The 14,883-nt window shown below is 38.7% G+C and overlaps 1 protein-coding gene across 1 annotated transcript in view; it reads left to right on the forward strand.

Moving 5' to 3' along the window:
* The first annotated feature begins 7,760 nt into the window (after positions 1–7,760).
* The window catches only part of ANKRD27 (ankyrin repeat domain 27 (VPS9 domain)), a 31,861-nt gene continuing 24,738 nt past the window's right edge, over positions 7,761–14,883 (forward strand). Inside the window, exons 1-10 of the mRNA XM_010142371.1 lie at positions 7,761–7,885; positions 8,983–9,093; positions 10,116–10,272; positions 11,701–11,855; positions 12,179–12,238; positions 12,331–12,384; positions 12,471–12,536; positions 12,610–12,686; positions 13,071–13,192; positions 14,066–14,144. Of these exons, the coding sequence (XP_010140673.1) occupies positions 7,784–7,885; positions 8,983–9,093; positions 10,116–10,272; positions 11,701–11,855; positions 12,179–12,238; positions 12,331–12,384; positions 12,471–12,536; positions 12,610–12,686; positions 13,071–13,192; positions 14,066–14,144 (983 nt within the window). The 5' untranslated portion in view covers positions 7,761–7,783. The remainder of the gene's footprint in view (positions 7,886–8,982; positions 9,094–10,115; positions 10,273–11,700; positions 11,856–12,178; positions 12,239–12,330; positions 12,385–12,470; positions 12,537–12,609; positions 12,687–13,070; positions 13,193–14,065; positions 14,145–14,883) is intronic.

Raw genomic sequence — 14,883 nt, forward strand, 5'->3', positions numbered from 1 at the left:
AGATATTAAAAATATATATGTTTTAATATACCTTTTATATATTTTTAGTAGATTGCCAAGTTACGACAGAGTGAACTGGGTAGCCTTCTACTAATTTCTGTGTTGGTAGTCTAGAAGTGTATCGATAATACTTGTTTCCTTGTAGGACTAAAGAAATAGAGGATGATTTTGACCTGGTTATAGGTGAAGACTTATAGTTGCTTAATCATTGTCAGGTGGAAAAAGGATTAGCTCTGGGTTTGAATCTGGAGTCCATTGTGATGTAAGTGTTAAGCTTATTGCTGACCAAATTATGCGTATTTGTGTGTATGTATAGTAGCTGTGTTTATAGTCTGCCACATGTCACTGAAGTTACTGTTCATTGTGGCACATCAGAATCTTGAAACTGTTTCTCTGAAAGTGGCTGACAAGGACAGGGAGGGGGGAGTGTTTTGGGCACATGTGACTGCCTAAACCTGGAGGTGGCAGCAGTTGTAATCCGTATCAGATAATGCCTAAATACATCTTTACTTGTGTCGTGGGAAGATAGATGCTGTTGTAGATTAGTTCTAATTTAGTTCTGTTGCGCGCAATTAGCCAGTTCAGGGAGACCGTGGAAACTTAAACTGCAGTAGTAGTTTGTGAGGCAGGTTTGATGTTCTGAAAACCCAAATCTTGGTACTGCTTTCAAACAAGGTGCTGACTAGGTGAAATGCTGTCCTGGGAAAACGGTTAGGATGGAGTGTAAAAATCCTTAGAAGTGAGTTGGGAAGCAGTGTGATGAGTAGGAGGAAAAATGTATTTCCTGGTTCCATGGAAAAGTTTTCTTGCAATAGATGTGAATGACTATTTTTCCTATACCCTGAATGCTTGCAAAATATTCTGGGATGATTCTTGAACACTACTACTTGTTCAATGCTGTGTTTTTATTTTATTAGACTTTTAAATAGAGTTTTAGGTACATACAAGTCTGTTCTGTTCAAATGGCTGTTTAACCTTCCTGATGGGCTTGCTTTGGAGTAAGCTCATACACCACATTCAGTCTGTAGAATGCTGTGGCTTGGGAAAGCTTTAGGCAACTTCCTGCAATAGCTGTTTTGAGATTTGTGTTCTAAGCATTTTGCTGATAAAGTTGATCCAAGAATATTAATTTATATAATGCAAGAATGTTAGACTGGTATGTCTGTGTCATGGTGCTTAATATCAGGAAGCTCTTAATTACCTCAGGCTGGTGTATGGTGTATTATGTAGCATCAAAATACCAGTGGTGGTTAAAAAAAAAGTATTTTGCTAGTTAGAGGACCTTACCTGCTGAATTGTATTCCAGCCTTCCTGACCCTTGCTCCACTTCCTAAAGAAGCGAACCAGTGTGAATCATGGAGCTCTTTTGTAACTAGATATTCTGGTCATGGTCTGATGTTTTAAGTTTCTTGCAGTGATGAGGTAAGACTTGGTGCTGTCCTGCAAAGACTTTGTTTTTCTGTTGGGATGCACAAAGAGTGGACTAAATTCCTGTCTGGTTGTCTGGTCTAAGGACAATCTGAACCAAGGTAAATGGGATAAAGGGTTGCTGGCTTCAGTTCCGCTGCATTTTTGTGGATGGGCTGTGCTGGGTCTGACCCTCCATACTTTGTTTCTTTACAGACTTGCCACTAGTCTTGGAGTTGGTATCAACCTTGGGTGGTCTGCTGTGAACGGTGGTGGTCTGTAACTGTAGTCAAGAAATAGCATCACCTTCTGTGACCCACATCTTAGCAGTACAGTGTTCATGCTCGCTGTACCCTCAATACACAGGCTGGGTAATTATACCACTGCCTTGCCTCAGTAACTAAAGTACCAGAATAATTGGTATAACTAAAACACTATTTATCCCTGTCTTTCAACTCCTTAGTTTGTTTTGTTTCCCCTTCCAAAGAAGTACCTGTGCCGAACTCTCTGCAAGCCTGCAGAGATGGCCACTAACGCTTGGGGGAGGCATCATTGTTTGAGAAGCTGTTTTGGAACTTTGTACTTTCTGTTAATGTTTTTCTTTTAAATGTAATTGTTTATGTGGTTCACTGACCAGCACTCTCTGCACTCTCTTTGAAGGCTTGCTTGTGAATAGCTTAGGGTGCAGCTCTAATAGCAGTAAGCCAAAGAATGAAAATTCTTTGCAGCTATTCCAGTGGACTTCTAAACCTGTGAGAATTGACAGCTGGGAATCTAGTCTCTATTCTGCTGTGGAGATGAAAATGCAGCTTGTTCTTAATACTTGGCTAGTGATGAAAAATTTATCTCAAAAATCAACAGAAGTAACTGGGTAGAAGTGGGAAGCTTGCCTGTTGAAGGATGAGTCACTCATCTTAAAATGTACTTTCTCTGGAGGAAAGAAATTGCTGACTGTGGAGAGTCTGAGACGGGTGAAAATGTGTCCACATCACACTACAGCACAAATACAATGTTAAAATACAGGGGGTGAACCTTCTTAGTATGTTTTTAAGAATGAGCTCAGTTCTAGTGTTTACAGGCAGGAGTTTGTAATGAAAGCTGCATGAGAACTGACAGCCACTAATCTGCACAGTACTCCCCTGGGCTGGCAAGTGCTGTGGGGTCTCTGGGGGAGGTCTGTCTGAGAAGGGTGCGTGTGCTCAGACAGAAAGGATTTTTCTATTGTGTGGTGAATGCCAGTTTGAGGGCTCAAGACCAGATTGTAACTTTTGTCCAGAAGTGAGGTAAATGAGGAGTAATAGTGCAGGCAAGACAGTGGCTGAAGTGGTAACTAGATTTTTATTTGTATTTAGACTAGTTAATTTCTGCTGTTAAAGCATTTTGCAAGCAAACAGTAATCTAAGATACGCTTTGTTTTGGCTGCTCTTGCTAATTAGTGGTGCTCTTAAAACCCAAACAAACATCTGTAAAAAAAAAAAAAAAAAAAACCCAAACCGAAATTACATTTATAATTGGAACAATTGACTTTTTTCCACAGTGCTCTGCAGTTTACAGGTGTGATTAATACATGCGGACTTTATCAGAAATGTCTGTCTGTCACTGAGCTAAATATTTTTGAGTAAGAAGTTCCTGCTTGTTCTGATTTGCTCATTTTGAGCATTTCAGCAAGTGGTATGCTAGTTACTGGTTTACTGAGCCGTAATTGCTACTGTTGTAGAGTCTGCAAACTAAGGCGAAATATATGTAATCATGTGAAACTGAGGAGTGAAACCTCACTGTGCTATGCAAGTAAAATTCAGTGAGTTTTGCTTCTTCAACATGACATGCTAATGGACCTGGTGCTGAAGGTTTTGGAGAACACGACATTCTGCTTCTTTGTAGCTGGACTTTGGGGGAGAGGGCTTTGATGTACCTGATGTTAGTATCCCAGTGTAATATCCTAACGTCTTCCTCTGAAGAGATTTCAGGTTACTCAACTAGGCTAAGAATTTTTGCCAACTTTAGTAGCTGTTTTACTGTCTTTGCTCTGCCAAGGTGGTATTAAAATGCTTTAGTGAAAACATTTTCTGAATGTCATGATGTGCCTAGGGATTAAGTAAATAGTTGGGTAACTTGAATGTGGACATGGTGTTGCTGCCAAGTAACAATGCAAATACGATGACATCTTCTATTTTAATGGCTGTTTGTCTAAATTTCGGAGTCCTTCTTAAAAGGAACTGAAACCTGGTAGGTCTGTAAAAGGTACCTCACTTGACAATCTCTAAAGTGAAACACATCAACAACAAAATAAACTGTCATAGTTAAAATCTACTTGTTGTTTTAGTACCAAAGGTCATAAGACTTCATTTCCAGTGTTTTGGAGAAACAGGTATGCTTAGATTCCACAGTATGTTTTTCATGTTAGTTCTCCCTTGTATCTCTGGAATTATCATTCTGCCCTTAATGTAGAAAGGATTTGGCTATTTTAAGGTTATTATTTTTTTTAAAAAAACAGTAACATAATGCTTATTCGATTCTCTGATCAGCTGGCTTCTGTTCTTCCAGCAATGTGAGCTATTTCTGTGTTTACAGGCATGAAGCCACACTCAAGTGATGCCTTTCAGATAACATGAGTAGTTGTGTAGTGCTTTACAGCTCAGCGTCGTAGAACTTAAGCCATTTTCACTATGAAGTTTATTGTGACAATTTTATGTGGGCTTTCTGTTAAGTGTTCCCCAGTTCTGGTAATGTATATAAGGCTTTGTACACTTCCTGCTTTCTTAGTGTTAGGAAAGCTGAAGCTGTCCAAGGTATAACTAGAAGAGTAAGTCTGTATCCTACCTTGTGCTGCCCATCCCTGAGTTAAATTAGATTGAAGCTGGGTGTTGTATTCTGCCAGTAAACTCTCAACAGTGTTCTGATGCGTTCCTAGAATCACAGCAAAGCTCTACCCAGTATTTCCAGATGCTTTTAACTTTTTTTTGCGCGGGGGGGGGGGGGGGGGGGGGGGGGGGCACAAAAGTCAGTAGTAACGCCAGCTCGGGAAGCAGCGTTCCTTACAAAACAGAAACCTTTTCTCTCTGTCTCCCAGGAGGCTGGGGGGTGTGGGGGGTGTGTGTGTGAAGAAATGGACTTAAATGCCTGAGCCAAAATTTGGGGAATCTTTACTGTACTTTCGTGATTCTGTAGACTTTAAGTTTGGTATAAAGTCCTATGGTTTTTTGTAGTTACTGAAATTGTAGATGGTTTATACATCCATGTTTCTCTCTCTCGAGAAACGGTGGATAGGCAAAGGAGGTTCAAGTCAATATACTAACTGTTTCAGTTAATAAGAGTTCTACCCTTCTTTATACCAACATTTTAATCAGATTGGATAGCTATCAACTAACATCACTGAGCAGATGCAGGGGTAAGGGAGAGAGAAAAGGGAAGGAAATTCAGAATTGTGGTTCTCAAAACAGTACTAATTTGGCTAGCAGTAGTTACTTTCTGCTGTGTGGGAATGTGCACATGGTGAGCAGTTGAGTTCACAGTCTGCTTCTGCTCAAGGTGGGTAACAAATAACTATGTGAACTAGAAGTGTTAGCTTCCTTATTGGCGTGTTGATGGCATCTTAGTTATATTACAGTAGCTAAAAGGTCAGAATTCAGTGTTTGAATGCAGGTTCGTTTCTTCTTGCTGGAGCTCTCAAGTGTGATTCAAACCTGTCAGTACTTCTGTAGTAAGAAAATCTACATGGCTTCCATTAAGTGTTTTGAACCTAGTTATTTGAGGTATCTCGTGAACCAGGAACTGAAGATTATAATTTCAAGCTCTTCCTCTGATCTGTCAGCTGAAATAATCTGAACAAGTACTTTAGTTGCTTAGAGTTTTTATAGGTGCAGACAACGATTTAAGTGCTACATCAGTCATACAGGCAGCAAGTTTCACAAGCTCAGGTTTTCTGTGGGAGCTTCTCTCTTTCCATAAATCTCTTCAACTTGTTTTTCCAGGAAATGGTAAGTTTTTAATTCTTTTTTAAACAAAGCTTAAGTTGTGAGTGTTTTGGTAGTGAGCTATGGGCCTCTAGATGAGGAGGATTTGTAGAATGTGTTCTCCTATCCCCCTTCCTGTTATAGGAGGAACTCTCTGGACTTACATATGTTAAGCTGAAAAGATGGTAGTGTAGCTATAGCAATTGGAAACACTTGTGTGCTGCACTTTTTGTCTCTACAGTCTCATGTGTTGATGCTTTCTTGTCAACATGTTCTTTTTGCCAGTGGAGTACAAGTATGCTAATACCTTCCCCATTACTGTCTTGGGAAAGGTTATAGCAGTCTCATCTACTGCTTGACCAGATACTGAATGTGAATTTTCCAAATTGAAAGGCAGATGAAGATGCCTAAGTGGGCCAAGTACGTTAATAAAGCTTTATTTGGAAAGTGCCTTGAGAGACTGTATAATCCAGCCTCCTAGCTTCTCTACATCCGTTATCACCTCTAGTAGAGGTTTGTCTCACAAGGTCTTTAAGATTTACACCATGAGATATTTGATAGATTGGCCAAGGAATCTAAAACTTCTGTTTATCTTCTCCTTTGAAATCCTGTTCTGTAATCTGAGAGTCTGTTTTTCTTCAGCTAAAGCCTATTTCTTCTACCAACCTGGGAAAAATGCCCTTCACTGAGCACTTAATCCATCTGGGGAAAGAAACCTCTTACTTGTTTCATGTTTCTTCAGCATAAACAAAATCATTGCATGTCATATTTTGGATTCTGCTTTCAGGACTTCTCACTTTTCTCATTTCAGATTGTCCTTCAGTCAGTGCCCAAAGAAGGATGTAGACCTCCAAAACAAGTCTTGCCTTGGTAGACTATCTTGCAGGCTGTGTGAGGGCATACATAGAGCTCTGCTTTTGGTGTTGACTTGGAAATTGCTTGCAGCTTTAGCTGGTCATGTTTGTGTTAAGCTCTCTAAGGGAGATCTCCTTGTGCCCTATATGGAGGGATCAGACCGTAGATCAATTGGCACACTATAGATCAGTTAACAGTATAGCTGAAACTCACATGCTATCTAAAAATTGGAGGAAATTGGGTGTAAGTTTTTCCACTCTTAAACTGTGGGAAAAGTTACAGTGGTTTCATGCCTCTTATCTACAAAGAAAGGCAATTTTTAGAAGTGATAGAGCATTAGGTAGTAAGATATTACAGGTGCTACAGAACAAGCATAAGAAGCTCACACTGAGTAAATGTGCTAGCTATAATTCTACATTTAAGAAAATAAGGGAATACTGATTGTGTAAGGATGGCTTGCTCAAATTAAAATTCTTCTGTTCTCTCCCTTTCTTAAGGCATATGGCTGAATTTGCATGAAGAAATCATTCAACTTCTGTTGATTCCTAAGGGAAGCTGGATGAGGGGAAAGGGCATAGAAAAAACTAGTTAATTAAGCACTTGTAAACCTGTTAGTCTTAATTCTTCTAAATAAAATAATCCTGGATTTATTCCAGAAGGGACCTATTAGGGTTTTTCCTGCCCTTGTGTCTAGGATGTGTTACAGTTTTTTTATAGTGAATGAGTGCCGAGGAAGCAAGCAGTCAAGGGTCTAGTGCTGCTAGGGACCTTTTCCCTGTGACACACCTGGCGATAGCTTTTCCAGTGCCTACAGGTTGGGTTTCCTGGCTCCAGTCGCTTTCTTTTGCTCGCTGTTTTGCTTCAGCCTGACCTCAGACCATTGAGACTCTTTCCTTGGGAGTGGAGGTGACCACAGTGATGCATTTCACAGGGACTTTATTTCTGACGTGGATATTCATAACCCCTTGGTGTCTGTCTTTCCTGTAACTTTCTCTGGAAGGTTGAGAATTGCCTTACACAAGGGCTCATGTTACACTCTCTGGGTGTCTCACTGATGTGTTTTAGTCAGTAATAGTATATATAGTATATATACAGGAGAGTCTTAAGGCCAACGTGAGCACACTGCAAAAGCATCACTGTCTTGTGATGATCTGCTGTAAAGTTGTTAATTCGTGTCTCTTTGTTTGCTTGAGAGCTTAGCAGTACAGGTTAGCCTATATATCAAAGTAGTAATGATGTAGCTCTTAACTTCTTTCTTCTCTGAAGTTTTCTCCAAACATATGTGTTGTAAGACTCCAGCACCTGGAAGGCCTAAGGAGACATCTTGAGGATAACTGTAATTGGAAATGTATATTAATGGAAAATAGTCTGAGTAACTGTAGTTACCTCCTTACTAGTTAGGCTTGCCGTTGACTGCTTACATTAAGACCTGAAATTGCTTTTTTCTTCTAGACAAGGGCAATAAAACTGCCCCCTAGGTTTTCCCAAATATTATGATACTATGTATGATACATAAACCATTCTGCATATGTATTTTAGAAAATCTACTTGGAATATCTGAAGTCCATATGGCTATGTATGATGAAGATATCTTGAAAAATCCCTTTTATTTGGCCATTCAGAAGCGGCGTCCTGATCTATGCAGCAAAGTTGCAGAAATCCATGGTATTGTAAGTATAAATAAGAAGATTTAAAAGCTGCTTATTAAGTAGTAGCTATATGAGTTTAAACCATGTGCCTGCTATGACATGTGTGAAGATTAGTGCAAGCCTACAAAACTTGGAGGTGAAGCAGAGCAGCTTCTAGTTTTAAGTTGCTTGGTATTTACTGATACAGACTTGATATATTGCATGGTAGTAAAAGGTCAAAGCTTTTAGTGTTTCTAAACTTCACAGGAAGCTTATTTGCTTTGCTGTGAACTGAAGTTGCATATTCTCCCACTCATTTGTATATTAAAATGAGATTAACCTTTTGAAATCCCTGGTGGACAAGACAATAATTCGTTTCTGACAGCATTTTACATAGCAAAATAAAGCTGTTAAACTGAGCTGGAATAAAAACTCCAGTCCTTAAGACTTCTAATCCAGTTGAAGTTTATTGTCATCTGGTTATAAAATTAAGCCCTAAATTGGACAGGGTTCTTTCAGTTGTGTACTAAAGATGGTGTGATCAGCTGAAATGCTAAAAACTGTTCACCAGTTCTGTCTGTATTCTAAAGCTTTTGAGTACTGAAAGAAACACTTGCTTCATGCTTCTCTTCCTTGACAATGAGATGTGTTCTTTTTTAGCATGTGTACAGTGTTTGTATTCATAATGTGTTGCTTTCTAATTAAGGATTTCTCTCAAACTGCCAATCTGTTGGTGTGCTGCAGACCCAAGATGTTTCTTAGATTTTTTTTTTTTCTGATGGTTTTTATTGTGGCTTGGAATTATACTTTACTTGTATTAGCTGCCTGATTTTAAGTCATTCAGGTGACTGGTGCTAAGTAATGGAAGATTTCATCTCCTTCTCTCAGTATTGTTTGTTTCAGTTACATCTGTCATCCTCTTTCAGATAAGTAACTAAATGAAACTTTTATGTTAATTGTGTACATCAATGGCCTTTCCTTTGTATTTAAACAAAAGCACCTATAGTTGTTACACACTTACTAGTAAATGTTGATAAGCCAGATTCAATGGCTTGCCTCTGAAGGGCAAAGCTTGCAATTTGGGTGTTTAGCTGGTGATACATGGTGTTTCTCTCTAAAGCACGATCTAACTTTTTCAGGTGTTAGTTCCATGCAAAGGAAGCCTTTCAAGCAGCAGTCTTTCCACCTGCCAGTTTGAATCTTATGTTCTGAAACCACTAGAAGAAAATTTTCAGACCTTAAATGGAAAGGTATTTCTGTTTCGATGTCTGAATGTAGCTTGGGGACACTCCAATAAATAACTTCAGCTGATCACTGATGACATGAGCTAAGGGTTATAGGAGAGGTAGTTTGGAGTTAGAGCTAACCCGCAAAAGTAGTATGTTGCCCATCGAAGCCAAAGTTCTTAGATATTCACTGCTTTTTAGCAAAAGCTGTATTTTGGCATGTGCACAAGAATGGTTATCCTGTTCAGATGGTAACACTGCCTCTGATTTCAGTTTACTACTTTGGTGAAGAAACTTGGTCAATTTATCTGTGTTTTGTGGCTGTTAGGAATTCTGTGGCAGAATTTACTGCTTAGATAAGAGCTGTCTCCAGCTCTCAAGCAAGCAGTAGCCTGCTTGTATTGCATGCACATGCAGGTTTGCTGAGGCTTAAGACAAAATTATGATGGTATCGAGTTGTATCTGTGGCCTGATGGATTTAATTCAGTTCAGTGAGTAGAACCTGACCAATGTAGCAGCAAGCCCTGATAACCAATGCCAACACCGCATACAGTCACAGTTTTTTCACTTGTAATTTTGCAGTGTGGTCTGAGATCTTGCACCTGTTTGCAGGCTGTCATCTAGATCTTCCCGCTGCAGATGTCCTCATGCTGTTGCTTGAGATGATAAAGCTGAGCATCAGAAATGTAGACAAGATGTGGTGTTTTTCTGAAGCTGTACTTAGGCCCCAATTCAAAGATTTTTCAATTTTTCTTCTACTAAAATTGCTCTAAAATCTGCAAATAGTCACTTGGACCATGGAGATTGTCTGAAACCTCCTCTGGTAGCAGACTTGTTAAACCTTGTTTATACCTACTAGCCATTGCAAACTGGAGTCTTTGTTTCAGTGTCTACACAGCATGAGAATTATGAAAACTCTTGAATCTGGAGCTCTCTTGCCTGCCAGATTCTACTTTTTCCCAAAAATGTGACTATACAATGCAGAAGCCAGAATGAGTAACTTCTGGCAGAGTTTTATACTTAATCTGGTTTTCATTTTGTTTCAGGAGATCTTCATACAAGGAAACCTCATTGTTTTAGGAAGTGGATTTAATTATCATCTCTCAGTACCTGTTCTTTTTGAGGAAACATTTTACAATGAAAAAGAAGAAAGCTTTAGTATATTGTGTATAGCTCATCCATTGGAAAAAACAGAAAGCTCAAGTATGTATTGAGGTGTTAACTCGGTCTTGTTTGCACAGTGAGTAAATTAGTATGTTTGATATGCTGAATACACTTCCTTCATTCTGAAAAGCATCAACTTGTTTGAAAGCTCTCGGCTTCTACTGAGACAGATGTTGGTATGCTGCTGGGGAGACATGTTGAGTTGCTGCTAGGCAAACAATTCTGTCAGGTCTCAGCATTAAGAATCATCTGTGGAATTCTTGGTTCAGCATGGGGTTTTTTAGCAGTGCTCAGTTTAGTGCTGACTGCTTCAAGGGATTTAGTCTTAAATGTGGGATATGTCTTGAGATGCAAGGTGATGCACAAAAAAATGGAGAGGTAAATTCTTTCGGATCGCTTCACCAATGGTTAGAGGTAGAATAGTATAGTTATGCAGCAGCTCTTTTAGGGAATGTGTAGATTTTTGTCCTAGTACTACAAGTGCTCTTGGTAAGGCTGGAACACGATTACCAAGGCTACTGTTAAAGCTGTGAATATAACAGGATTTCTTTGTGAATTTGTATAACAATCTGTGTTTACTAATTAAAAGGTACAGAAGCTTCTTAAAACATGCTTTTTCTGAAATAAAAATGTGTAGTCTTCCTAAATACTTAAGAATATTTATTAGAAATAAATGATGGCAAAGCGAAGTGATACTAGGGTAGTGTGAAAATAGTCCTGAGGGAAGTATGAAAGTTTTTTTTTATTCAGGATAGCTGGCATACAGATTGGCTTAACTTCTGTAAATACTAATTTAAAAGCTATTCTTGTGACATTCCTTTTTTTTGGCCATTACTTAATGTAGTTATATAGCAGTCTTTCAGAAGTGAGGTAATCTGTAATTTCAAAAGTAATTTGAAATGAATGAGGTCTAAGCCTGTTATTAGTTGGCTGCCTTTGCAGATGGAAGACTTGCCTAGAAAAACAAATTTTTGGAAAAGCAGTATGAATTTTAAGTGACGGATCCTATTGTCTTATTCAGAAGGAAAGTAGATTTGAATTAATGGTTACATGAAGCTGCTTTGCTCTCACATTCAGAGAAAGTGCATCTAAATAAAGAGTAGCTTATATAAAAATCCAAGGTGGGATGTTTAGAGCTCACTGAGAGCACACTGTCTTCCTGCACAGACATTCAGTCAGTACTGTAGTGTACTTTTCTACTTTCAGGCTTGACTTGCACTCAGGTTATGAGCTGTTTATGTGGCAATAAGTTACCCCAGGGTAAAAGAGCATGCGAAATCAGTTTTAGCTAGTCAGATAAATTCTTGACATAAAAAGCAAGAGAGCCTATTCTAAATGTGGTGCATTAATTTTTTAAATTAAAAGCAGTATCTTCAGTTAATGTTTCATTGCACACAAGTTGGTTGTGTATACAGGGACAGAAGGACCTTTGCCTTGCATGCACGTTAAACCTGTGTTTTGTTTTAGGTGACTCTATAGCTTCATCAAACTCCTATTCTCTTAAAAATATCGAAGGTGTTAGAGAATTCTTGGGAAGACACTGTGAGAGATTTGATAAATACATAGGATCTTTCTACAGAACATTTAAAGAACACGAGAGGAAAAGCCTCCGCCACTACATAGTCAGTATCCTGCTTCTTGGTGTTTAATTGACTAAATATAATTCAATTCACTGCTTTGGATCTCTTTGTCTTAGTGAACTTTTCTATGTCAGAGTAGTCTAGAGTTGAAGAAGGTGGGAAGGTAGAAAGTGGAATTCTTAATCGTGAATTACCCCATCTTAACTATTAGGTAAAAGGAATTTTTCTGGCTAAAAATCTTGTCGCAATGCGTACTTCTAAGACAGGGAAGACTTCCTTTCTTTTGCTTATTTAGGCTCTGTTGTTCCAAGTCAGATTAATATGAACCTGATTGGGTTTTTCCTCTCTTTTTCTCCCCCCACTAGGATTCTGTCAATGCACTTTATACCAGATGTCTCCAGCATCTTTTGAGAGATTCACACTTGGTAAACACTTACTCCCCTAAATACATAATATGCTACTTAGATAATTTATTGCTTAACTTTCTATTGCTGTTTGTATGGTTTTCCTTTTCTAGAAGATGCTTGCAAAGCAAGAAGAGCAAATGAATCTGATTAAACAAGCAGTTGAAGTAAGCATCTCAAAAGAAGTAAAATAATTAGCAACTTATTTTTAATCCTCCCTTTCATGCCTTAAAGTCCTGTTTTTTTTCTACAGATGTATATCCACCATACTATTTATGATCTAGTCTTTAAGTACGTGGGGACTATTGAGGCAAGTGAGGTAAGTTTGATTGCTAAAGATTATTTACATTAACTTAATGCATTTTAAAAAACGTTGCCTTTCTCTTGATTAGGATGCTGCTTTTAACAAAATCACGAGGAGCCTTCAAGACCTGCAGCAAAAAGACATTGGAGTGAAGCCTGAGTTCAGGTGAGAGAGACGATTGTGGACTTTTTGAGGAGTCAGAATTGCCCTGAGATTCTGCCTTAAACGGGTCTCAAGCAAGCCAAAAAGTATCTTCCTTTAGACAATAGCAAGTGTTTATTACATTTCATTCCTTTGAAATGGAAAAGAAAAGCTTTGGAAGTGTTATTTTAGAGCCATCTTTGCATTGATCATTATGTCCTTTGCTTTTATATTCCTACGCTTCTCTGTCAATCTACAGGGTTACAGAAATGCAAGTCTACCTGGAGCAGAGATGGAACCATTTTAATACCATTCTTCATTTCATCTCTGAATAAGTTAAAACTTGGGTTTTAGGTATCCTACACAGGAACTCTGTATGCCAACCATCTTTTTCAAATGAATTTGCAGTTTTAATATACCACGTGCGAAGAGAGAACTAGGTCAGCTGAACAAATGTACTTCTCCTCAACAGAAGCTACTTTGTCTACGTAAAGTGGTGCAAATTATTATGCAGTCTCCTAGCCAAAGAGGTCAGTAATTAGTGAATTAATAATTTAATTTTAAATTTTTTTGTTAACCAGTACATGAAAAGTGCTTTGGTATATAAACAGCTGCATGAATAGCACTTGTGGATTAAACACAGTTAGGCTGGAGTTTACCTTGCTGGTCTCTAAACAAAGCAAAATGGAGGCAAGACAGACCCATCTCATGGGGTGAGGTGGGGTACTGGGTCAGCGTGTAGGAAGCTTGCATGTGCTAGGACACTTTCTCGCACAGAATTGAGGGTGATCCATTTTAGACACTGAAGATCACTGCTAGATTATTCTTGTCTCTTTGTGCTCCTTGATTATCTTAAAATCGATGGTCTCTCATTTTGCATCTTTTGCAAAGTGCAGTGTTGGTGGGGGACAAAGGAACCTAGATGCTGCATTCAAAGTGCTACCATGGATTATAGACATGATTCTGTGATAGGAAAGCATGGAGCTGATATTTGTTTTATCTTGCCTGGAGGGAGAAGGTATTTCCACTAAGCAAATGGAGTAGCGTAGTGAACTCTACCCTGCTTCATCTCTTCTCCCGGAAGACTCATGGGTTAACAACCCAGGATTTGAGGGAACCTGGAGGGTAGTTTTTGCCCTCAATTTCAGAAATATTGAGCTAGTGCTCTGACTTTCTGTATACAAGAAGGATGGGCTGCTAGTCAAATACTGCAGTACAGTACAAACTGTATTTGGATTTTGGCTCCTGGCAGCCTGTTTTAGAGGGAGATCGAGAGCATTTGAAGGGCTGCAGTGGTTACTCAATACATTCTCTGCTAGTGGAGCTGGGCCATAGGCTTGGGAGGCAGAACTCTTGATTTGAACCATGACGTGGCTAACATCAGATGTAAATTCTCTTTCTAGTTAACGTGGAAACCATGTGTGCAGATGATCTTCTCTCTGTTTTGCTGTATTTACTTGTAAAAACAGAAATCCCAAACTGGTATGTAACTATATTTTGGCTATACAGAGCTCTGTCATATCATCTTATATGTAGTGCTGCTGTAGGGGCAGATGTTTCTAAACGCACAATGATAGCTTACCGGAAGTGTAAGAGGGGCTGGTGTAATGCAGAAGACTTTTTAGTAGGACAAACAGGAAAGATGTATGACTGAATTAAGAATCTATCAGGAAATCAAATGCTATGCCTTTTAGTTTTTAGCTTCTGAGCCTAGAAAAAAGTTGTAATGGGAGCCCACCTTTGTACCAAATCTGCATGTTAATACATTTCAGACTGGTCCTTCTTTGTCTGCGTTTGAAGCTGTGAAACCTTTGATACAATTCATATAGAGAAACTAGATTTGAATACTTAATCATTTACTGCTAGCCTATGCCGCTGTATTTCTCTCTCCTCGTTATCAGTGAAAGTATATCTAAATCTTCCACCTGTACCTGAACTGAATTTTAGTGCCGGTGTATCTCATATCTGAGATGAACATCTTTAATTTGTAGTTATTGCTTTATGCTGATTCTTATGGTGCTTGAAATATACATGTTTGAAACATGTGAAACCATCTCCCACTGTTATTCTTACCCTGTCCTTCATATTCCTTATATCCAATTAATTACTTTTAGTTGAATAATTAAGAGATAAGTAGAGTTCTGATCCATCTGCAAAGCTCAGAACAGCCATCGTATTGCTAGCCCAACAGTCTTTTTAGAAGCTTCTTCTTAACACGTGC

The sequence above is a fragment of the Buceros rhinoceros genome, unplaced genomic scaffold (assembly GCF_000710305.1).
Source record: "Buceros rhinoceros silvestris isolate BGI_N320 unplaced genomic scaffold, ASM71030v1 scaffold13618, whole genome shotgun sequence".
In the NCBI taxonomy this organism is placed as follows: Eukaryota; Metazoa; Chordata; class Aves; order Bucerotiformes; family Bucerotidae; genus Buceros; species Buceros rhinoceros.